Genomic DNA, 24,684 nt, shown 5'->3' on the forward strand with positions numbered 1-24,684 from the left:
TTGAGCTGAACTTGCCTAAAAGCACAATTCAGCAGCATACTGAACACATCCTAAAGTGCTTGGATTTTCTTTAACATCGAGTACAGCTACTAGGTTTCAGCATCGCAACCATTTCAATCCATGTAACAGTAGCATCCTGCACATAGCTAGCACTCCTTATTCCAATCACCATGAGCAAACACGGCTTCTTTTTGGCCTCCCAAAAGAAGGATGTATTTCAAGATTGTGGGACAGGGCAAATTCAGCATCTGCTTCCGAGAGCTGGTAATATTTTGTATCAGTCAGGATCATCAAAAATAGAGTTTTATTTACATTTTCATATTCAAATTTGATACAAATTACAAAATATTTACAACCATTTCATTTGCACTATAGCTAAGAAAATGCATTGCTTTTCCCCCCAGATTCTTAAGTTATTTATTGGAGCCTCTAAGACAAAAATCCTACTGAACAACAGAAATCAGTCAAAGATGCAGAGGTAAAAAAATAAAGTGCATTAGTAAGATGTCCTTAGTTATCTTCACTGGACAAGGCCAAGTCACTTACTATTGAGGTACCAGGTGCTCTTACTTGACCCCATCTCAACTCCACACAGAGGACAGACATCTTCTCCAACCCTCTGTTACAGCCACAGGACATCGGCTCTCCCTGCAGATTGTGCACTTGAGCAAGACAATGTACATCAACAGTCCAGCACTTTTCAGAGGCTGGATCATTTCTGAACAAAACACAGCAGATCCTTTTGTAAGAATTTATCTTTTCATCTTCGGCTGAGTCTTTTCTGAAGTCAGTTCCAGACTCCCACAAAGCCAGGACTCTGACATATTGCTGATGCTAGAGATGGTTATAGCTCCTCAAATCACTGGAGGACCCTTCAGTCTAACAGACTAATGTTAACAAGGTTTGAAAAGTTCCTGCAGTTGTTCCCTTTACAGTAAGTCAGATTTGGCCTGTCAGCTTGCAGCTTTTCTTCCCCTTTAGGAAAGTGTGGTTGGCAGGTTGGAGTTGAGAGGTAGAGAATCAGTTGGTTACTAGAGAGCCAAAGACACTGGACAAAATCCAGTTTGACAAGCATTAGCTTGCACTTTCTCCTATCAAATTAGTGCACTGAAACATTAAATACCACATTGCTTTAAACAAAATTGTCTCATAAATAAGTGTTAGAACAGATCACAATAAATTTGTTTACAATGAAAATCCACTTGAATGAAAATAATAAACAACAAAAAAACCCAACTCAAAATTATTCCCAGTGGAGACAACTATAACATAAAAAAATCTCACTTAGACAACTCAAACACAGTAGAGAAGCTTTGCTGAAGATGGAATTTTTGTTTAGTTAAAAATCTGCTGGTTTTCTTTATATTTAAGACAGCTTTTTCCAGAGAGTGTTAAGACTCCTGTGGGAAATACAGTTTTAAGAAAGGCAAACCACACAATTATGATTAGGACAATGATTTATCTAAATCTTTTTCAGATATGACTTATCTAAATATTGCCAATGCAGTATTTTCTGCAACAGTTCTGCAACTTTTGGTTTATGTGGAATGGCAGTAAGCAGCTCCTTGCAGAAGGTTTGCAGCATGTGGCTGGGCATGTTCTTAGAACGTGACTTCACAAACAATTCCGCCTTCACAAACTTGTGTTTCATCTCCCTCAAAACCTGGGTTGTCACCGTGTGAAAGGACAGTCACAGTGGATGGCTGGGATTCTTCACTTACAGGATGTGTGTTGTCATCTGTCCAGAAGAAAACCAAAGTCAAGACAAGTCAAAAAGTGCCACAGTGCCACAGCCAAGCATTACCACCTTAAAGCAAACCATACAAACTATTTGCACAAGCTCAACTTGCACTTTTCCTGCAGAAATGGAGCATGGCCTTGGATTTCCAACTACCTCTCTCCTGCTGCCCCTTGTTAGTTTGGGAGCCCATTCTTGCCACTGCCTGTCCTTTCTGGAGATGCCTGCCCATCCTAGTAGCACTGAGCAAGCTGAAGCTGTGTGCTTAAGCCACAGAAGGCTAAAACATCCAACTAGGAGGATTTTAGGAGGTCTTGTATCTTTAGGCTGCTGAAGGGAGGCATCAAGAGCAAATCCTAGAGACCAGGCTCAGGATAAAGTGGGGGTGGGCCCGTGCTGATTTGGAGAGGAAGGTCTTCCCTACAGACTAACCCTGTCTGGCTGATGTCCCTGTGTGTCCTTCCCACTCCAAGTGAGAATACACTAGAATGACCCATGTAATGTAAGGACCCAGCATGCCTCGAGTTACTTAGAGGGATGCAATTTCAACTTCTGATGTTTAGCTCATAGGAAGTGTCCTCTTCTCTACTGGGGTGCTTCAACAGGGCAATCCTGAGCACACACCACTTGCTGTAGCAACATGTCCTGCAAGAGACAGGAAAATTTTGGATTTGCTGCCTATCAGCTAAACTTCCTACGGGAAATAGAGCATCCCCTTCCTAAGGCCACACCACAATTCAGAGGATAGTTACTTTCATTTGTTTACCTGCAACATCTTCATTTGTAATGCCAATAGCAACACTGAGTACATGTTGGTAAAGCTGAGCACTAAAAGACATTTTCAATTTGTTTGCTCTTGTTCAAAAAGAAAGTATTTGGAAAATCTGATATTCTTTACAAATTAATACTCTCTAAAGTGTTCAAGGATGACTCAGCCTTGGCAAATCTGAAATTCAATTAAAATATATGTCTTCTCTATTTTGCACCATCTAAGCTAGAGCAAGACTGACTCCCCCAAAGTTTTCTGTAACTACTTAAAGCAGACAGATCTAGTAGCAATCCAAATGAAATCTACAAAGAGACAAAGGGTAAGGGACATCTTTGGAAAAGTCTCTTTGCTCTTGAAGTATGTCTCTGACTTTGAACTACTCTTTCATAGACTTTGGCTTTTAATTCACATTAAGGTTATGTTTCATGTGAAAACAAAGACCATGTGTCAGAGTTAAGGGCTAAAACAAAAGGTAAGATTAAGATAACCCTGAAAAACAAAGTATTCAAGCCCTGTGAGATGCTATGAAGGCCAGTCCCCCTAATTCATAGCCTAAGCAGCCAAGCACAAATGATCTAGCAAGGCAGATTAAAGAGTAGACATACTTTGTGATGGTGCATGTGCCTCCTGAGCAGACTCATCTGGTCCCTGTACAGAATCATATCCAGATGATGCTGTTTCACTAAGATTATCCTCTTCATTAACTATGGTCACAGTGGATAGAGGTCTTTGGCCACTGGATCCTGGGGCATGCACAGGCTCAGACCGTGGTTCTACATCCATCTTTGTGAAAAAAAAAAAAAAAGAAAAAATTATTAAATTACAACTTGGCAGGAGGGTGTATCTTTCTGGGAGAATAATGCCTGCAAGGACTGACTCTGGAGCACTTTTTCACAGAGGGAAAAACATGAAATGGAATAAAAGTTCTGCTGTTAACCTCCAGTATCAGAAGTGAAAACCAGTTACTGCCTAATTGGGAAGTTCAGACACAGCTTCTGCATTGCTTGCCCAGTATCAGGAAGTGTGTCTTCCTTCCACTCAGTGCAGAGGTGCCTCCCCCAGGCAAACCCTGACTAACGTTTTAGCTGGCCCAGGCAGCATCAGGCACTGGAAACAGCATCTTCCTCTGGCACTTGTAACAAGGAGCAATTACAGGACACAGAAAATCCTGATGTATCCTAGGAAATTATGCAGGAACATCATACATGCTAACACATTCAATTTTCAAGGGCTCCAGGTACTGAGCAAGGGAAGAGAAGCTGGTTTCAGGGACAATGAGTTGTCATAGTCTACCTGAAGATTTGAGAAACAACCTTAGCTGTTAGCACAAGAGTTAAGAGCAATTCTTCTGTCAGGCATGAGTCAGCTTCGGCTGACATTATGCCCAAGCCTTTAGGCAATGACTCGTACCAGGTCAGCTGCAGGCTTCCCTAAAAGGGACACTGCAATTATTCCTGTAGCAACTGGCCACAGATATGGCAACCCCTGTACTTATCACCTGCACTCTAGAGAGAGCATGAAAAAAGCTCAAGATGTGGTCACACCACCAGTGCAATACTGTGACTGGCAGCTGCCACCACGACAACAGTCTCAACACTTACCTCAACACCCAACACTTTGAGGATGTCACATTTGCACAGAGGACATGTCCCATGTTCCAGAAGCCAGGGGTCAATACAGGTCTTATGGAAGACATGGCTGGTGGAAGAAGGTAGCCAGCAGGTTAGGTTTCATACCAGGAAGATTGCTCATGTGCCAGCTCTGAGGGACCTTTTGTAACACCAAGAATTTATTCCTTCTAGAATGGATGACCTTATTTTGCCACAAGTTTCAGCTGAAAGTTTTGGGTAGTTGATCTTCCAACCTGTAGCTGATTTGTGCTTATTAGTATCCCAATAAAACTTGGTAGAATTCAGCATTATCATTTTTGCTACACCTAAACAGTCTAAAACTGTTTTTCCAAAACTGCATACAATACATTCCCAGCTGATATTTGAATGATACTATTGACATCTCAGCCTTAGCTTTAAGGTTAACTTCTGCCATGCAGATGACTAAATAGCTTTTGTTTCTGTTGTAATTACATAGGCAAATCATCTCACAGAGTTATGTCCTCAAGATAAACTGTACTTCCACCCATTTACAATGTCTGTGCAATCACTGTGTATTCCAAGTTGTTATTTGCAGGCTGTACACTCAAGAAAGTAGATATAGCTCAGCCATCACAGATGCAAATGTGTGCTTCTATTAAGACACTTTCCACAATGGGTTTAAATTAGGCTACAGATTTAGATGACTTGAAATCCTGTAATCTGCCTGTTCCCTCAGCCTGAGTAGAAATAGCAAGGCTTGTTCAGTACTGCTCAGTATTCACCAGCCCTATTATGAGGTAAGTGCAAAGATCACCACATCCAGTGCTCAGCAGCCCACCCTCCAGCAGAATCCAAAGATTCTCCAAATCAGCTCACATAACTGGCACTCCCTTCCAGCTTCACCAACATAATGTTTAGAATAAAACTTGAAATTTTCTTGATGCCTGACTGTTTTAAGTCCTTGAACTTAATCCTGGACTTGTGAACCTTTGCAACTATAAATGCCTTCAGTTTGACTCCCTGGACAAGAATGCCCTCAGCAAATACCCACACCCCAGGGACTCAGATACCACCAGTGTGATTCACAGGAACATTCCTTTGATTGACTCTTTCATAGATACAGTTAAATGCTTTCAACAAGTAGAGACTTAGTGTTGAGGTGAACCACCAAAATCAAGCATATTCTTGCAGTAAATACCAGTTTATAACTCACGTGAGGGAGAATTTAATATGGTTGATACTGCCAGATATCACCACAGATACCATCACTCGTGAAGATTATCAGGTCCATGTAGTCTAGTCATTTAAGCTAGTGTGCCTCAGAGCTACATTTGGGCCACAGAGGAATGAAATATCACAAATGTACATAAAATCAGTCTCAGAGCAAATGCAGCAAATTCGTATATTAAGAACACAATCTAAAGATGTTACTCCACTCTTACCCAAATAAGTCATGCTTTGTTTGCAGGTTCATACCAAGCAGGGCTTATAGGAAAATAATGAGAAGACAGGTCACCTATCAGGAAAAGTGTCTGAAGCCTGTCTACAAGTTTCTGTACTTATGGCACTTAATCCACTAACAAAACTACCCATGAATATAAATGTGACAAGAAAACTGGATAATCTGTAACATACATGCCTAAAAGGTTATTCAGTTTGTTTAGTTTTTTTTAAGTATTAGGCATTAGATCAAGAGAGTTGGTTGATAACACCTTAGCAGACCAACAATGTATTACCAAAACAGCTTTGAGGTCCTACTGCTTAGGTGCAGAGAAAGCCTTTGCAAAACTGTAACCTGATGTACAGGTAACTCCAGCTGAGACATGTCAGTGTTTGACAGCACTGCTCAGCACACAGCAGCAGATACCCATTTTTCTATTCTTCAGAATTTAATTTTCCTACATCAAAATGTTTCCAAATGCTTTCTATAATGTTCCCTAAGGGTTATGACACCTCTTCCTTTGCACAGTTTGGGCAGTTTATGTGGCAGCCCTCTGAATTTAGAATCTTGGCCAGAGAAGTCCCAGTCAGCAGGCACAGGGAGAAATCCCACAGAACAAGTTTCCTTAAGCCCTGAGGCAGCTTCATTGCTCACCTTAGAAGCAATCACATTAAAGCCTTAGTGCTTCACTACTGGGCTTCCACAGCAGCACAGCAGTGAGATACAACTAGAATTTCTATTAACAAACAACAATTTCTATTCTAGAAAAATAAACTGCTATAGCTCTGGTTTGGTCTGTGTTTCAGAGGATGCATACAAGAATATAAATGCTTTCTTTTAAACTACAAAAGCCAGCATGGTTTAACAAATTTAGCAGAAACACAACCTTCTCAGTAAATAGTAATTTAAGGGACAAGGAATGGGCAACATTTTGCCAATTACCTGCAAGTTAGTGGTAACATTCTTATACACCAGCAAAGGAAGACATCCTTAAAATGGGATTGGCATTCGACTGAGGGACACTGTGGTCTGCCAAATCACGTGTGTCAATCCACTCACAGGGGAAGTGATGAACACTCAGGCCATTGGGGCACACTACAAATGTGTATTCACACCATTTCTGTTGCTCAAAGTAATGTTTTGATAGATATTCAAGAATTCTCACTGTATGACAACCTGATGAAAATTTGTTGACAAACATGGCAGAATTTTGGACAAAGGGGAAATTTGGAAGACAACTTACTTGCAAGTCAGAACACGCATTACATCATTTGGCTTGTACTGCTCAAAGCACACAACACAGGAATCTCCATCTGGACCAGTTTCCTAAAACAGTGAAATGAATTTACAGCTTTAACACACTTTCAAAGCTTCCTCTGAGCTCCAGTCAGATTTTCTGCAGATGAAGGGGTCTAGCTAGAGTTATCCACGATGATCCCAAATATAATCTTATATAAAAACACTTGGTGGATTACTCACGGTCAAGCTGACACTTCAAAACAAGCATTGGAAGTTTAAACCCATGGTTTAGAATTCTAGCTGTTACTGAATTACTGGAGGCACTAGTGTAGAGGTTTAGAAACTGCTACTCCTGTTTTACTTACGTAAAGAACAGCCAAGGAAACTGATTAGATACTAGTTTATGTTTAAGCATCCATGCCAGCAAATTAGATTCTCTCACACCAGCAAGACTATGAGCAGCAGCTAACAAAATAAACTGATTTATAAGAATATAAGTCTTGAGGTCTGGAAAAGGACCTGGTCTGAAAGAGGAACTGTCACTGCAACCAAAAGTTACAAGCTCAGAGAGACTTCTGCATCCTGCTCCAGCAGTAGGGAACTGCCCGTGTTCCATGCAAGGCTGTGCTGTAGTGCAGAGGAGATGACAGGGTCAGTCCTACCTTATCCCCTTCCTTCAGAGTGCGCAGCTGCATCTGTTCAATGGCCTTCTTAGCCCTGGCCCTCAGCTGCCTCTGTGACACAAAGCAGTCCTGGTCAGACACAGCTGTTTTTCTATTCACTTACTAATACTGACTTACCCAGTAGTACTTACCACTGCAAGCAGGCAACAGTTTTAAAACCCAGATGTTATCAAAACAAGCCAAGTAAGCATGACCATACTATTTGGAGACAACATGAAACAGTTTTGGGACATACTGATGCAGTTACTGACTAGATGACACACCAAGATGGCACTTACATCTGCTTTGGTTCTACCTAACCTTTTCACAAAGCACAGAAATTATAAGGGTTCTTTAGTTTGAGAAGATGCAAGACAATACGTTGATCACATTAGACCCAGACAAAATAAACACAAGCCTTCAAACTGATTTGGTACAGAAGACTGAACATTGAGTTCAACAATTGTTTTATGTTATACTCACATTATGACAACTTCCTGACACAAATACTCTGATGAAAGGTGAGAGAGATTCTTTACCAATCAGCCCACTTAACACCAATACACCCTGAACTACTCCTCTGCTTCCACTGCTTTACAGCTTGCCTTGCAACTGCTGCTGTCCAGCTGACATTGCAGTGCCTGCAATTAGCCCAGAAGCCAACCTCTGTTTAAAGGTTGGTGCTGTTCCACTGACTCAAAGAACAGGACTATCTTTCTTCCTACCCACTGCACTTCAGGCAATTCTGGCAGTGCCATCCTCAGCACAAGACTTACCTCAGGGACAGACTAGACTCAAGTTTTGCAGCTAACCAAAGAGCTTCTTTCCAATTCCACTGCTCTGTGCAGGAGTCCTGCACTGCTGGCTTTCTAGCATTCCATCTCCTTAGGCATTTTAGCTCAGTTACATGAAACTTTTCCAAGTGCAGTACTGGTGGCACAAGTGCAGAACAACAAGTGGGAGGAGGGCTGTTGCTGACACTTAGCAATCTTAAAAGGACTGGACATTCAAGTCTGCATAAAATTCCTTGTGCTGAAGCAATTAATAGCAAACAAGTTGATCTATACATCCCCCTGGAACCCTGTCAAATAACCCTGGAACAAAATGAGTTATTTTTGTATTAGCATTGTTTTTTATGCCCTAAGATAAGGGTATCCATGTGCATGCTTTAAGGGTTTAATAGCTGACAGCTACTAATAGCTATCAAGGAAGAGACACATATAATCCAAAGGTGAGGGATACGGACGTGCAGATTTGTTTAGAAACAAGAACTACTGAGGGTCTCTTGGAAGTTTGTGATGCTCTACTGAACACATCAATATATGTTTCTGCATGTCACTTATGGTTAACTCTGAAATGTTGTCCTTGTCAAGGTTTGAGACTGAAGCCACAGAGAAGCAGCCACATACTGCTGTTTACTGAGGCCCTCAAAAGTCTGAGCAGCAAACGTGGTAACATAACAGAGCAGGAGTGCAGCAATATAAGTACTTCTCATACATGGCCAGAACTGTCATCACTATTTGTTATTAACTGAAAACTAAACTTTCTAGGAATGTACTCCCTCATACAGTATCTAGTCTACACATCAAATGTCAGGCCAAGCATATTAGACAGGACCCAACTGGCTGCACTGTTAATAATTTACTTGGAAAAGTATTTAAAATTTTGCATGGGCACCAGTTTAATTGCTCCTCATTAAATGCATCAATGCCAAAGTCACCTTTAACATTGATTTTAGCAAGTACAGCAGAACACCCCTCCAGGGGATGGAGAAAGGTTACAGAAGAAGCTTTATCTTGAATAGTCTACCAGGACACCCAAGCTTGGAATGTCAAAGAATTTTGTGAAGCCAAGTTTTTCAAGCAAATGTGAAATGCTAATTATGTTAGAACTATAAAAGCCCCAACACAGAACAAGCTAGAAAAATTAGCTAAGTTAAGGGAATAGAATCAAAATACTACAAGGTCAGGTCTTAACTTCTATCCAGGCTCTGGAATGTTGAAGTAGTGAGGTACCTAAATGGGAAAATTAGGTTTGGAGTTGCTCAGTCGTAAGTCTTCCTTGTTCAAAGCTGCCAATTTTGCCTCCAGCCCTTTCTGCGTAAGGGTGCCTTCCTGGCACCCTGTGAGCACAGTGATGGCAGTACAAACCAGACAGCTCTGAGAAGGCTGGGAACTCCTGCTTTTCTCCTGTAAGCTAAGGAAGTTCTTCCCCACAGGTAGCTACTGCCATTCCAGCAGTTTTGAATTGTTGAAAGTTGAGCAATTTGCTTCCTCCAAAGGCATTAATTAGGTCATTTCTCAGCTGCAACATCTAATCTTTATGAATCAAAGGAAGCAAAGACTTGAGCTGAAATTAGAAACCAGGCCATAGATAACATCATGGGTCATTTTGCTCTATTAAGAAAGGTTACTATATTGAGAACTGAATTTGTCAGTACTCTACTGACAACAAAGGTAGAAAGCCACCTACCACACTTGCCTCAATTTTCCACCTTCTTGCTCACTGACCTTTCAATGCAGGAAGAGACTGCAGAGGTGGAGACTTGAATTTCAAGCCCAGAAGAAAAGATGCATTCAAGAAGGAACTAACAGGTTGCACAGTGTAGCTTGCTCACAATGAAAGAATTACTCTGGTTTAACTGTTAGGTTAGGACAGATGTGCTACTAAACTTTTCTTTTAGCTTGGACCAGAAGCTGACATGACTGGCTTTTCTCAATAGTCACTCAAGTCCAGGTAATCTGGGTTTTCAAGGGGCTGAAAAGTGATAGGAAAGCCACCAAGATGTACCATTCAAGCCAGGAATTTTACTAATATTCAATACTTCATGGAGCCTAAGCCCTTAAAGCTCTCAAACTTTGGATCTACACTGAAAATCCAATCAGCAGCTATCAGGGCACATGGTAGCATCACCTTTTACTTGTTTTACCTGAATTAACAAGCATTTTCTTGTTATTCTTTACTAACCTAATCACTGTGTGGTCAGCCTGAGATGCCAGAGTATAAACACAAATGAAAATAATTCTGGGTTGAATCTGAGTTTCACTTTGACAGAATAATATATTTTTATGCCCCGATAGCAGTGAAGCTTTCTTCTATTCCTATACTCTACAAAGCACTTCTTGGGGCTCCTTGATTCAGTTCTGCTGAAATCATGTGGAACTGGCATATCATTTATCAATGTTATTTTTTTTCAACCTGAAGTAAGCTCCTTGTGTACATGGAACCCAAGACTGCTAGCCAAGCAGACTGGATTTTCTGAGTACCATCTATCACTGAGGCAATAGTAACATCTGCAGTTTCCTGAAAGCCTGGTAGCTCACTATTCCTGATGCACTCTTAAGTACCTTCAGAGGAAGAAACATTTCAATTTGATTCAATGAACAGTGAGTAGGGCACCCAGGTTTTCCTGCCCAGATGTATTTAGCATTGTTAAACAGAGCTGTGAGACTAAGGTAGATAGCAGGGATTCATCAGCAGGAGACTGCATCTCTGTCCACAAATGTCAACAAGAGAACAGCTTCAGATTACAAGAGACAACTCCACATTTCATCCAGGAATGGCAATGCTACATCCCAGAGGCAGATGAAAACTTCCAATACTTCTAACCCTGAGTCTGTCATTGTAATTCTCAGAAAGCTTTCAGTCAGAAAGCAGTTGTCAACAAGCAGCAGTCTCCTAACATGCAGCTACATGCCCCATTCTGCAGACAAACTTCCAGTCATCTCTCCTGTTACAGCAAGGACATAGGCAGTGCTATGTGGGAAGGATGAGTCAGCTAAAAGCAGTTTAGCTCTCTCACAGCCCCCACTACATCATCATTACAGCTACACTGCAGTTCAGAGAATATTTATAGGAAACACAATTAGCTGAGAACAATCAACTTTTCTCCATGTAGTTTACTTTTAGCTGTCCTTTAGGGAAGTTTTAAGCTGTGCAAAGATGCATCTCTTAGCATTTTAAAGATCAATCAAACAAACTCAGTAATTTTGGTACTTAACCAAAACTTACAGATCTCAAGATCCACACCATGGAGGGATGGGGGGGGTATAAAAAAAAACCAACAGTACAAACTCACCTGCTCCCTGGACTGGGCCCTTGCAATAATGAGTCTCCGAGCAGAGTAAGAGACATAGCAGCCCACAGTTGCTGCTGCCACAACGAAAAATGACACAGAGATGAAGAGGATGGTGAAGATATTCATGGAAAGACTGTGCTTTCTGCCCACTTCAATGACCATGGTGACTTTCATGCCGCTCTGAATCTGGTTCAGGATTTCCATGCCTTTCAGGTTGCCAATCATAATTGCAACGATCTTTTCAGCACCTGGAAAGAAGGGGAATCCATGCTCAGTTCCCAAGTGTTGCATCAGAGGCATTGTCTTAGATATCCTGCTTCAAGTGCTAAAGAAATGGCTGTGGGAAGTTTCTAAATAGTATTTATAAATTTAATATGAACTGATAGAACAAGTGTAATCACTATGTGTTTGTCCAGCTGACAGTATGTCCCATTACCTATAAGCAGCATAAGTGAACCGTGTTTAGAATTCATTCATCTCCACAGTATTCCTCACTCCTATATAGGACACAGACTTCCCTATTTTAGACACAACACTTCGGCGATTTACATTTTAACATGCCTTTGAACTACATGAAGTTAAAAATAAATCATTTGCAGAGTAAGGTCACTGGGGATTGTGATAGCTGTATAGGGATTGCCTTCTGTAATGGATCCAACTCCCTCCCTGCTCCACTGCTACTTCTTAATATCTCTCTAAATTTGACAATATTTTGAATACTTGCCCAGACACCGAGCAATCAAAGACATAGATCACCCTTCACTTCCATATTTTCAGCAGCAATAGAAAAATGATTGAGGGAAATTGCATTGTGAATTCTAAGTGTTTTTGTGAGTTTCTACTGCAGATTCAGAGGGGAGCAAATATGAAGGGAGGTGTGTTTCACTTCTAAACAATTGTGGGCAAGATGCCAAATGACATCCTGATTTTAAAAACAGGTTTTGTTGGCTTAGTTGAACACCTAAACAAGTCAAAGCAACAAAGGTGTTTATGGTAGGAAGAAATTTCAAGCAACTCCAGTCACCAAACACAGGTCAGAACAAACTGATTTCCTTTCAGTGACATGCAAGGGCTTGAGGACACTTGATACTGTTTGAGACATATTAGAAAGTCACAGTATTACAGAGAAGCTCTGAAGAGAGGGGAAAAAAAAGGAGAAAGGGTGATAAATAAATTATCACCGCTCTCTCTAAATTCAGTTTGATCACCTGCACAACATTCATAATAGACATTGCAGGGGGGAAGAATAAAGACTGCTACAAAGTGCTATTTTTAGCTAGCCTTCGAGCCAAACACTTTAAAGAGAAGACCAACTGTTTTTCCCTCTGCTGAAAGTTACTCAAGTTGCTTTCCTCTGCTGAAAGTTATTCAATTTTCAGCTACCAAAAAACCCTAAAATTGGTGTTAAACCACAAAGGCTGTCATTGGACAAAGTGTCTACTAGTTTTTCAGCTTGTTCACATAATGCTTGTGATCCAACACAGCAAGCAACTCTCCTCAGTGGGACAAAATTCATATTTTATTCAGAAAGCCCCTTATAAAGACAATGACATCACACAGAGAAAAAAAAAGTCTCCCAGACTGCAACTACTCATAAGGATGAGCTAGGGCTTATACTTTACATATAAAATGAGCTGGGGTCAGTTGTTAGCAGCAAGCAAAGAAGTCAGAAACAGACTTGCTTTCATTAGCATGGCAGAAAGTGTGGAAGAACAAGCTGCAACAATGAGAAAATAAAAAGCCTGCCAAAAAAAAGCAAAAAGGTTTGCTCTCCCCTATTCCCCTATATTTCTGCATGTCTCACAGTAAATCTGTCTTGTGGTTATGCACAATGTAAGGCAACTCCTATTAATGAAATGTCACCATCAGCCAGCAAAACCACTCCAGCTACTAAGCCATCCACTGTGAGCAAGTTTTACCCTTAAAGAAACATATTCCATTAAAGTTTCAGACTGCATAGTTCACAAGGATGTCACCAGATGACAGCTTTAATCCTCACTGACACTTCTCAACCCCAGAGATTCTGTTGCAATTTCAACTCTGCTTTAGATGAACACATGCAAGTGGCTAGCTGATGGCTTTGACTGTGGCTACACAAGGGCAGAAGTGAATGGCCATTTCCATGAGCACATTTGCAACAATTTCTGCGCTTCTATAACAAAAGCAAGAGGATCACCCCTACCCAATATTTCCTGAGCTACAACTTGGGTCCCATTATCACAAGTACTGAAACATGTTACAGTGGCCTTGAAACCACCAGCCTAGAGATAGACTCCTGAAAGGGCTTGGCCATCATGTGGGAAACAAGGCATTTGAGAGGACATGTGCACAGGTATCTCAAGCACAGCAGCTGCTCTCAACTGGCAGCTTTTTCCCCGTCCAGACTACAGCAAAGCAGAGGGAAGTCGGTTAGTTGTGCACAGCAAAAACCTCACAGAAACCCAAGTCCTCTGCCCAGGTGTCAGCTTTTGTGGTTCAGCTGAAGATTCTGAAACAGTTTTTAAGGGACACTGGAAGGGGAAATTAATCTGTTGCCTTTTTAGCTGATAATGAGCTCATTGCTAAACAGAAGCAAGACCTGTTCAGTTAAGCATTTCCCAGCTTCTTTCCTTTCCCATTTGTCAAACTGGAGAGGGAAAGTTATTCAACTCCTTAGGAAAACACAAGCGGCCTCTTTGGGCACCTCCCAAATTGTAAGGCAGCAGCTGGTCAAAATCTGAAGGAAATTGAAGCACACAAACCCCGATGGGCAGGGAAGAGCTGGGGCACAGTAAACTGGGCCCAAAAGGAGAGTGCATGACTGGGATCAAAGTTGCACCTTCCTGGATCAGTTTGACTTAGATGTAGAGGTGGAGTTGCATCTATTTATAGCACTATCAATACCTATACAACACTCTGCCCTGCAAAGATTTCACTTGCTCTGCCAGTACACTTCTGCTCCTAAACATGAAGTTACATGGGATGTGCAAGGGAGGCATAGAGCAGAGAGCATTAACTTTTGCATAGTACACGCCTGCCTTCTCACATTCATTTAAGTTGATTATTATAATCCAGTACTACATTTTTGTGTGCTACAGATAAATCCATCCTGAACTGAGCAAGCTGTAGAGCCTGGAGAACCCTTGCACCACAATATTTAGAATGCAATAGTACCTCCAAAATGCTCACTTTTAGCAATAAAATCACAATCTATTAATGCATTAAAACACATGAAGGCAAGGCACTGATCTCAAGGTCAGACAAATCCACTGACCAAAGCCATCTCAAGAATTCCAACTCCCTCATTCAAAAGCAATTTCTCAGATCGTTCAGGCATTGGAACCATCTTGCATTGTTTAAACCAAACAAATTCAGCTTCAATTAAGTCATGAAAGACCCCTTCATTTTGGTTTAAAAGCCTCAGTGTAACTTTGGGCAAATTCCATAGATCTTTCTTTTCTTGGACAGGGAGAGCCAAACTTCTCTAATGTCTCTATCACCATTTACCAAGAACAGGATGTAAAACTGATGGACCCTTTTCCTCTCTGGGAACAGACCAAGCTATAACACAGTTTAGTGAAAATATGTGAGAAAGGCAATAGTTCTGAGTGCATTTCTAAGAAAGAAGATATAAAACATGCTAAGTAGGCAAGTTGTTTCAGAACAGGGGAAAAGCTAGTGTGCCACACACAGCCTCCAACATTTTGGATCCCGTAATTTTTTTCCCCCCAGTTTTCTCAAAGTCTGAATTTTTGCCTCATCTTTAGTCAGACTAAAATTAAGTGCCCACACTTTTACCAGTATTCTTTTACTCTATCCAAAGAGCACCTTGTGCAACCAGTGCCTCTGTTAATGGTACAGCTATGCTGCTTCTCCCTGAGACCAGCACGGCTCACCCCAACATGCCCAGCATTCCACTTGGGAATACCCACACACCATCCTTGCTCCTGGTAGGATCGTAAACCCATTTCAACAGCTGCAGCTGGCCCCCACATAAGCCACCTGTTCAGAAAAAGCAGAATGGAAGAAATTACTTTTCATTTTCAATGTTTCATATATTTTAAAAAGGGGGAAAAAAGGGAAGTGCAAAGTTTGGAGTTTGAATTCTCAAAGAATGGACAGGTTCTCTTTAATCACAGCACCACAACAAAAATGCTATCTGAAGGCTCTTTCAGGAGATGAAATACAACTCTAGCCTTGGAGCCCAGACCATTGTTTTTATCTACAAGAAATGGTGCTTGCAGCACAGATAGTAATTAATAGTTGTGCCTTATGCCTTAGTCAAAGGAGACAAAGGTATTCCCCTGGCACTCCTCCAACACCACCATCAGCAAAAAAGGTATTAGGAGATCAAGCTATCACCTGTTCTTTAACATGAAAGACACTGTCAGTTTACACTCCAACCATTTCGTACCAGCTTAGCACACCTGGCAGCTCAGGCATGTAAGGAGGAGTATCTGATAGCCTATCTTTCATGTTTAGAAAAACAAAAAATACAATGTCTTGAACATTGCTTATCTCACTGTACTTGAATACTAAGAAACGGGATTGCTGGTGGTTATCAAACAGGCTGGTACAAGCTTACTGTTATCTGTTACAGTAAGAGGAAAAAACTAACAGTGTACACACACTGAGCTGGTATTGCCATTTTACGTAATCTGCCTCAGATGACAGGCCAGCACTGCACATAAAAGCCATTAAGTCTCAGCAGCACACTCCACTCCAGGGACACGAGGGCTCTCCCTGGCTCAGACACTGTGAAACCAGACCCTGCAGGCCAGCTCTGCTCTCATCCATGGTACAGTGTGGATTAAAAACTAAAGCGCTTGATTGCTGTCATCCACAAGGCAAAATCTCATCAGGAATGTGCCCATCCCCACAATCATCCTCCATCCCAGACATTGTCATGGGAAATGTCTTTATTGTCCTGTGATAAACTCTCCCCTTTCAAAGAGGGGAGGGTGATTGAACTCATAGTTCAGGAATAGTATAAGCCCGGATAAGCTGACTTCGGTATGCTTGTTCCTTCTTCCCCCACTTTGAATGTTTTCTTCCCCAAACATTACCTGGCACCAGGATCCAGGTTATTTGGCAGTTATTTAAAGCTACAGCCCCATATGATCTAAACTGTTTGACTGAACTGCCTTTTTCCTCATACTATTACCTAAGCTTAATTAAATCTACTTTCAGCTTGCTTTACTTGGCATATGGCACTACGTCTGATCTCTTCCTCCTCAACACACAAGCCTTTCAGCATACAGGGGCAAGCATTCACACAAAATCATGGAATGACTGGGGTGGGAAAGTACCTCTGGAGAACATCTAGTTCAATGCCCCTACTCAAGCAGGTCCACCCAGAGCAGGTTGCACAGGATCACATCCAGACATGTTTGGAATATCTCCACTGAGGGAGACTCCAAAAACTCTCTGGGCAGTCTGTTCCAGTGTTCAGTCACCCTCACACTAGAGAGGTTTTTCCTCCTATTCAGATGGAACTTTCTCTGTTTCAGTTTGTACCCACTGTCCCTTGTCCTGCTCTGGACACCACTAAAAAGAGTCTAGTCCCAACCTCATGACACCCACCCTTAACACATTTGTGTGCCCCTCTCAGTCTTCTCACTTGCAGCCTAAACAGGCCCAGCTCCCCCAACATTTGGTTTTATGACACATGCTCCAGTCCCCCATCATCTTCACAGGTCTTCTCTGGACCCACTGCAGATGTTCCATGTCTGTCTTGAGCCAAGGAGCCCAGAACTGCACACAACTCCAGATGAGGCCTCACCAGGGCAAAGCAGAGGGGCAGGACCACCTCTCTTACTTCTTCCTAATGCATTCCAAGATGCCATTTGCTTTCTTGGCCACAAGAACACACTGCTGGTCATGGATAGGAGTCCACCAGGACATGTGGGGTCTTCTCCACAGAGCTGCTTTCCAAGAGATCAGCCCCAGCCTGTATGGCTGGCTGGGGTTATTCCTACCAGGTGCAGATGCTTGCTGAACTTCATTAGGTTCCTCTCTGCCCAGCTCTCCAGCCTGTCCAGGCCTCCCTGAATGGCATCATAGCTTTCAGGTGTATCAGCTACTCCTCCCCAGTCTGTATAATCAGCTCAGGACACCGTTATCCCTTGATACACATCAGGGATGAATAAGGTGAACAAGACAGCAAGACAGAAAGAAGGAAGATTTCCACACTATGAAGTGTGGGGAAATTATTTTACCAAACAGGCTAGGTGTATAAAGGGTCACATTGAGACCAAATGTAGTTTTATATGACGTGAGTTTCCCTCAGTCCCCAGGGAATACTGGAGGTGGAAACCAACCTGCACTCTATTTAGTTTATTATTTGTCAAGTGAATCCAACAGTTACCAACCCTTTTTTTCTCCCCCTCCCCACTTCTGAGCCTTAAAGTCTTACATAAATGCTCCCACTGCCTAAATCTTAGAACATTTATAACATGAAATCATCCTCTAAAACAGCAGCCAGGACAGTAATATTTTTCAAGGGCACAGAAATTAATGAGATCTTGTAGGACAGGTCTCATCACATGCTATTTGGTCAGTGGCACCTGCAAGACTGAAGTACCACCTTTCAAATCTAGCAAACAGCATCTAAAACCTCCTGGAGAAACTGCAAGAAAAATTCCTAATGAACACTCTTTGGTGAGTTTAACAGTTTTAAGCAGTTTTGATTTAGTAAATACATTGCTCACCTGCTCTGAATGAGAATGAGCTCAGCATTAATATTCCCTTGCTCTCCACATGCTGGTGGCAGCTAAGTGTTCACTGGGAACAAGTGAATTTGAGAAAGCTAATTGTAAAATTATGTAAATGGACACAGTCTCAGCTAGAAAGCATCTGTCTGTGAAAAATGACAGGTCACACTGGACACAGTGGGGAACTGTGCTGAGCTGACTGCTGTGAGCTCACCAGCATATTCAAGGCTGGAGGCAAACAAGCACTGTCACTGTTTTAGCAATATGATGTCCCTCACAATGAAGCCTCTGCTACCACAGCTGTCACTCAGGATTTTAATTAATCCTTTCACATTTCAGCTGCCCAGTAAACCCAAAGGGCATTTCACAGACTATTTCCAGGCTATCTAAGGGATGACGCCTACCCTACAGTTTTCCATGGCACAGAAGCAGCTAAATTATATCATAAAGAGCAAAGGCAGGGATCAAAAGCTGTCAGTAGTACCAATTAATCTCATCCAGTTTCTCAGTGGCCCTCCTGCTTGCTCATAGACTGCTGTGCTGGGGGCAGCCCCACTCACTGTCACACCATCCCCCGAGGGTGGGAGATCAGGGTCACCAGCCAGACCCACCTGCCACAGTTGCTTATCTGAATGCCACTACAGCTCTGATATTAATTTACTCTAAACCAGGCAGCCAGGAGAACCAAACTGAGTTTGAGAACATAAAGACTAAGCTGCAGCACATACACATCAAAAAGCTATTCTCAGATGAAAAGAGCTACAAAGTCCAGACACTACAGACTGCAAATACCATCCAGGCACAGTAGATGCATGCAAAGTCCTTCTCAGAAAGGAACTGTAGGAAAGGCTTCATGATCTGCAGAGGCTCATCTGGCCGTGGCCAAGGAACATGAGAAAGGGTCATTAATTAGATCCTTCATCCTTATTGCTTTTCTCAGATGTCCTCAGCACAAGTCTTCACTCACTGCAAAGAGAGATGCACTATTTGTTTACACAATGTTTACAAAGTCTCAGCACAGCCTGCCTTGGGATTACAATTTTGACTCAATCTTTAATGGTTTTACAGAGCACACCAGCCTTTTAATACCTTGGCAAAGTTTTAGCTTATTTCTGAAGATCATACCTCAGAAAAAGCAGTGGAGCACAACTAGACACTTCTGCCACACACTGTTTTCTCTAAGCATATGGAGGTAAGGCTTCACTTCAGAGAAATTCCTGCAGAAAAAGTTAAGTAGCAGTGCTATATATTTAACCTTTCCTTCCCCTTTCACCCAGGGACACAAGTTTACACTTGAACCAGATTTTCTTAGCCTGAGACACTGTTACTCCTAAAGCCAGAATAATTTAGCTGCATTCCCACAGAATAAGCCCTCTGCAGATCAGGTGGCATGCTTCTCAAGTCTAGATTTACACTACAAGACAGAAACCAAAGAAAATTATCACAGTTGCTTTCTGACCTGCAAAGAATCCTTCTTGACCAACTGCAAGGAAAAACTGAACACCAAAGAACACTTCCAAAGGACAACACCATGCCCTCAAGCCAAAGCCACCTAACAGCCTGGTTCTACCTTAAGGCAAGATCCACCTTTAATACAAACCAACTCCTGCCCTGCACTTTTTCCCCACATGCTGCTGGTTTTCTCCAATCAAATGTCTTTTTCAGAAGGTCAATAGAGATTACAGAGAGGTGCAATTATAAGCACACAGAACTGTACTTTGAAACCCTGCTCAGCCTGACACAGAGCGGTACCATCTTAAAATGTGCACAGTTAGAAGTCAAGTTTGCTAATTGATATGGGTTTGTGCTTATAAACCACAAAGCAAATTTTACTTTGGACTCCATTAAATTCTTGACATTCTACATATTAAAGATAATTAGGTACGATTTGATCATATCTGATTTGGCTATTCACTGCCTTCTGCTGTTTTAATTGCCAGAGTGGTTTGCTGTTGTTGGGTTGTTTTTGTTTAAAGTCTGTTTTTTTTAAAGTTGGCACACCAAAAGGTTATATGGAGCACTGATGCGATAATGAATTCATCAGAGTAAACATGATGATTATAAGAAAAAAAAGTCTCTGGAAGCAGGATAACTAGGACAAACCCTGCTGCAAATACATGCCCATTTAAGTCTCTAAACAAGAAAGTTGCTTCAAAAGCCAGGTTTGAATGCCCTAGAAAAAGGCATACTACACTTTAAGATAAGTTTCTGTTAACAACTGGGTGTTTTGTTGCTATCAAAGTTCTTTGAAGAAAAGCATATTGTGCCATACTCTTTATCAAAGCACACCCATAGAGATCTTCCTTCTCTGCCAGGCAGACACAGCTCCCTGCCCCACATTTGAGAGAAGAGTACTCAGTACTGCTGGCTTAATTGCCCCTCACCCCAGCAAAGCCATCCCCTGCTACTTCCCACTGACTCAGCTTGGAGGAAGTGTTTGGCTTAATTTGATGGCATATGCCCCAGTCAGAGCAGAAATTAAACCAAATAGGAAACCCAGATTGCAAAGACACTGCTAGCACAGCTACAGCCATTATAGACAAGGTGGGAGTTGTAGTTGCACAAAGCCCATTCTTTAATGAGCATGGCCACCTTCCCCACTGGCTCCAGGAGAGCTAGAGCACCCAGTGCCACCAATGAGGCCAAGAGAGGGGAGCCATCCCAAAGCACAGTTCAGCAAAGGGCAGTATGATCAGCTCTTACCTCCTAAATTTGAGGGGTAGTGCTGTAGGCTGTGTTCATCAGCATTACACAGGGAATGTCCTGCACCTGGCAAACCGAATGAGGCTGATGACTTGTAGCTTGTTCCATCTTGGCCAGGTCGTGTTCAAAGCCTGCAACGTTTGTCAAGTTTGACCAGAGAGCACTGGCCCCCAGCAGGGGCAGAAGGCAGGAATGGCCCAAGCACAGTGTGGCACCAAAGCCCCACGAAGGAAGAGCATGGCTGTGGGAAGAGCCAAGGACAGGGACTTGCAGACAGACACAGTGATAGAATAACTCAAATACAGAGAAGAAGATAAGGGAGAGTGGAATTGGAAAGAAAGTAAAGAACTAAAACAAGGACAAGCAATAAAAGGAACAGCAGCAACAAGCTTAGCCCAAGTTTAGCTTAGTAATTGTGCTACAACACAGCAAGGAGGAATCAGGCAGATTAAATTAGTGGTTTGACAGAAGCTGTCTTCTCCAAGGAGTCCCTGTCCTATTTGTCTACAGTTCAGCTGGGAAGTTTCAACATGCCCTCGAGTATCCATCCCATCATGCAGGATAATCAGGACAGTTAGATCCACTCTGACATAAATGCCTCAGCAGAAAGCTTAAGGACAGCATAGGAAAGGAGGGAGCTCCTCTTGGAGCAAACCTTACCAAGAGCCCATGGCTCACTTCAAGAGGCAGCCCCCAGCAAGGTTAAGATGCTGTAAGTCTCTCCCAGCAGCCAGGATGGAGGAGGGGCAGGAGCACACATGGTCCTTCCCCTCAAGAACAGGTTCAGCAGTGACCTACCCAGGCCAGCAGTGCCAAGGGAGCTCCTCCAAGAGAGAAGCAGGATTAGGCAGGCACACAGTGAACAGGGCTCAGGGCAGGGACACACTGTCAGTTCAGCAGGAGGAACTTGCCCAGCAATAGCCAGATCTCAATAGCATTTGTCATCTGATGATTTGATTACATAAGAAAACCTTGCCTCAGAAAGGCCAGAGCCTATCCAGACTGTATGTTTTGAATTCTTAAAGCAGAGTACCAACAGTCCTACAGCTCCTGAGACTGCAAGCTTGTTAAGACAACAAACCTCCAAAGACAGCTACTGCTTTTTTGTCTTACCAGAACATTTGCCTCTATTGCTGACAGAAATCCTCTCCACCCCTTCTAAGAGGGCTGCTTCACAGATGTAATTATTTTTCAAACCACTCAGAGCTTTAACACTTTATTCATTTTCATTGTTCAATTTCTCTCCAAAACATGGGGCTTCCCAAAGCAGTATCACTTCACAGAACTCCAACACACCCAGGAGGGTGTGTGTCTGTCTAACAGCTGGACAGAGCTCCTAAAGCCACTCACAGGGCACCTGCTTGGACTGTCACTAGAAAGCATATACAAAGCCTTCAACCTAGGTCTGTTTCTCGGGTAACATTAGCCTAAAACACAGCCAAATCTCATTTTTCATTTGAAAGATGAGCAGGTCAGGAAAAAGTAGGAGACTTCCTAAACCAAGAGAAGGAGACCTCCGTCACCAGCCCGTGCAAACTGGAAAACAACCGTTAAAGACTTTCAGCTACTTGCATTAGAAGCATTTACTTACATTCTGCTGCTGAAAAGTTACCTACAGAAGAGTCTTGTACCTTCCTTATGTCAGAGCTGGTTAGTGTGCAGGTCATAGGGACAAACGGCGTCTGAGCATGTAAACCCAGCCCATTTTACAGCCCAAATCAACTCCACAGACTTAACAGACAATAAAAACCTCAGCATCTATCACCTCTGGCGACTACAGACTCAGACCAGAAACCCAAGCCAAGTGGAGACTGTCAGCCCCGCACACCGACCGCCAGGGCCCGGACCAACCCGGCCAGAGCGCTCGGCAAGCGCCCACTCATGCTCTGCCCCAGCAGCAGCCGCAAATTTTGGACACGGTTACTCATTAATCAGAGAAAAAAAACAACATCGGCAGCGCACGAAACAGCACTGGCCAGTCCGGGCAGAAACTCCTGCGGTGCGGGAGAGGTAGCGAATTCCCGGCTGTTACCGAGGAGTCGCGCCGCGGATCTGCGGCCGGGATTGCGGCCGGGCTGTGCCCTGTTCCCCCGCCCCTCGGGGGAAGGGGCCGCTCCCAGCGCGGGGACCCCTCTCTTTGCGAGCCCCCCACGCGTCCCCCGGCCCTCACCGTGGTGGGACATGGGCAGCACCTCGTTGCCGGTGCCGCGGTAGTTGTAGATGACGGCGGCGGCGGCGCCGCGCTCGGCGGCCAGGCGGATCTTGTCGGCGAAGGAGCAGCCGCCGCCGCGCTGGATGAGGGCGAGCCAGCCCGGGGAGCCGCCGGCCGGGGGGGCCCCGCTGAAGTTTGTCAGCGCGTTGCAGGCGTTGAAGGCGTCGGGGCTGTCGGGCAGCACCAGCAGCCCCTCGGCCGACTGCAGCGGCGAGTCCAGCCCGTACAGGCCGCTCTCGCCCGCCTCCCAGCCGCTCCCGTTGCGGTCCACGCCGTTCTCCCACGATACATTCAGCCAGGCGGTCCACGCCGCTGCCGCCGCTGCCCCGCAGGGACCGGGCGACGGGACGGCACAAAGCAACGCGGCCAGCGTCAGCAGCGAGGACCCCGACGGCATCCCAGCACGGCCCGGCACAGCCCAGGCCGGCCGCCCCACCGCCTAAAGCCGCCGCCGCGGCCGCCGGGGGAGGAGCGGGGCCGCCCCCGCAAAGACACGCCTCCAGTACCGGGCACACCACGGCACCGGGCACACCATGGCACCACCGCACACCACGGCACCGGGCACACCACGGCACCACCGCTCATACCACGGCACCGGGCACACCATGGCACCACCGCACACCACGGCACCGGGCACACCATGGCACCACCGCACACACCACGGCACCGGGCACACCACGGCACCACCGCTCATACCATGGCACCGGGCACACCATGGCACCACCGCACACACCACGGCACCGGGCACACCATGGCACCACCGCACACCACGGCACCGGGCACACCATGGCACCACCGCACACCACGGCACCGGGCACACCATGGCACCACCGCTCATACCATGGCACCACCGCTCATACCATGGCACCACACACACCATCACATTGCGCATCACTGTCAAAATTAATTTGCAACTTGTACAGGTAAAAAATAGGACTAACTTCTGACACTTAGCCCTTTGCCTGCATGGTACCAAGCAGAACACAACAGCAGGGCCTTCCTGACCTGAAGTCAAGACTCAAATTGTGTAACATGTTATTTTTTGAATCTCTTGATCAGAACAACAATCACCCACAAACACCCCTGATTCCTCAGAGCCTGCCTGTGGTTCCCTGAACCAAACTTCAGAGGAAGAAATGATTGGGTGCCTACACCCTTTCACTCACCTCGATGCGCCATCAGGAGGGTGTTGTTGCCTTTGCCTTGTGAATTGTAGATCACAGCTGCTGTTGCACCCCTTCTGGTCGCCACCTGAATTTTTTCAGCAAAACTGCAATTGCCTCTTTCAATCAGGGCTATCCATGGTGCTTTCATGACAGTGAAGTCAGTATTTTTGTCGCAGGCATAAGGATCAGCAGATGCTGGAATTCCCACCACCCCCCGAGCACTAAGGAAAGGAGAATTAAAGCCATATAGGCCACATTCACAGCGCTCAAACACAGTCCTGTTGCTGGTGCTGTTGAAATAGAATAAACTGACAGAGGCCATCACAGAAATTGCCTCTGTAGTATGGAATGAAATTAAAAAATCCACCAGGGGAAAGAGAAACCAGAACTTC

General features: G+C 43.9%; 1 protein-coding gene across 1 annotated transcript; it reads right to left on the minus strand.

Moving 5' to 3' along the window:
* Positions 1–287: 287 nt before the first annotated feature.
* On the minus strand, positions 288–23,523 carry RNF128 (ring finger protein 128). Its single transcript, XM_062502780.1, has 7 exons — positions 23,085–23,523; positions 11,520–11,767; positions 7,442–7,513; positions 6,784–6,866; positions 4,109–4,205; positions 3,113–3,290; positions 288–1,738 (listed from the first exon to the last, which is right to left on the minus strand). The coding sequence occupies exons 1-7, from the start codon at positions 23,521–23,523 to the stop codon at positions 1,602–1,604; spliced, it is 1,254 nt and encodes a 417-aa protein (XP_062358764.1). The 3' UTR covers positions 288–1,601.
* Positions 23,524–24,684: the final 1,161 nt, after the last annotated feature.

This window comes from Cinclus cinclus, chromosome 15 (assembly GCF_963662255.1).
Source record: "Cinclus cinclus chromosome 15, bCinCin1.1, whole genome shotgun sequence".
In the NCBI taxonomy this organism is placed as follows: domain Eukaryota; kingdom Metazoa; phylum Chordata; class Aves; order Passeriformes; family Cinclidae; genus Cinclus; species Cinclus cinclus.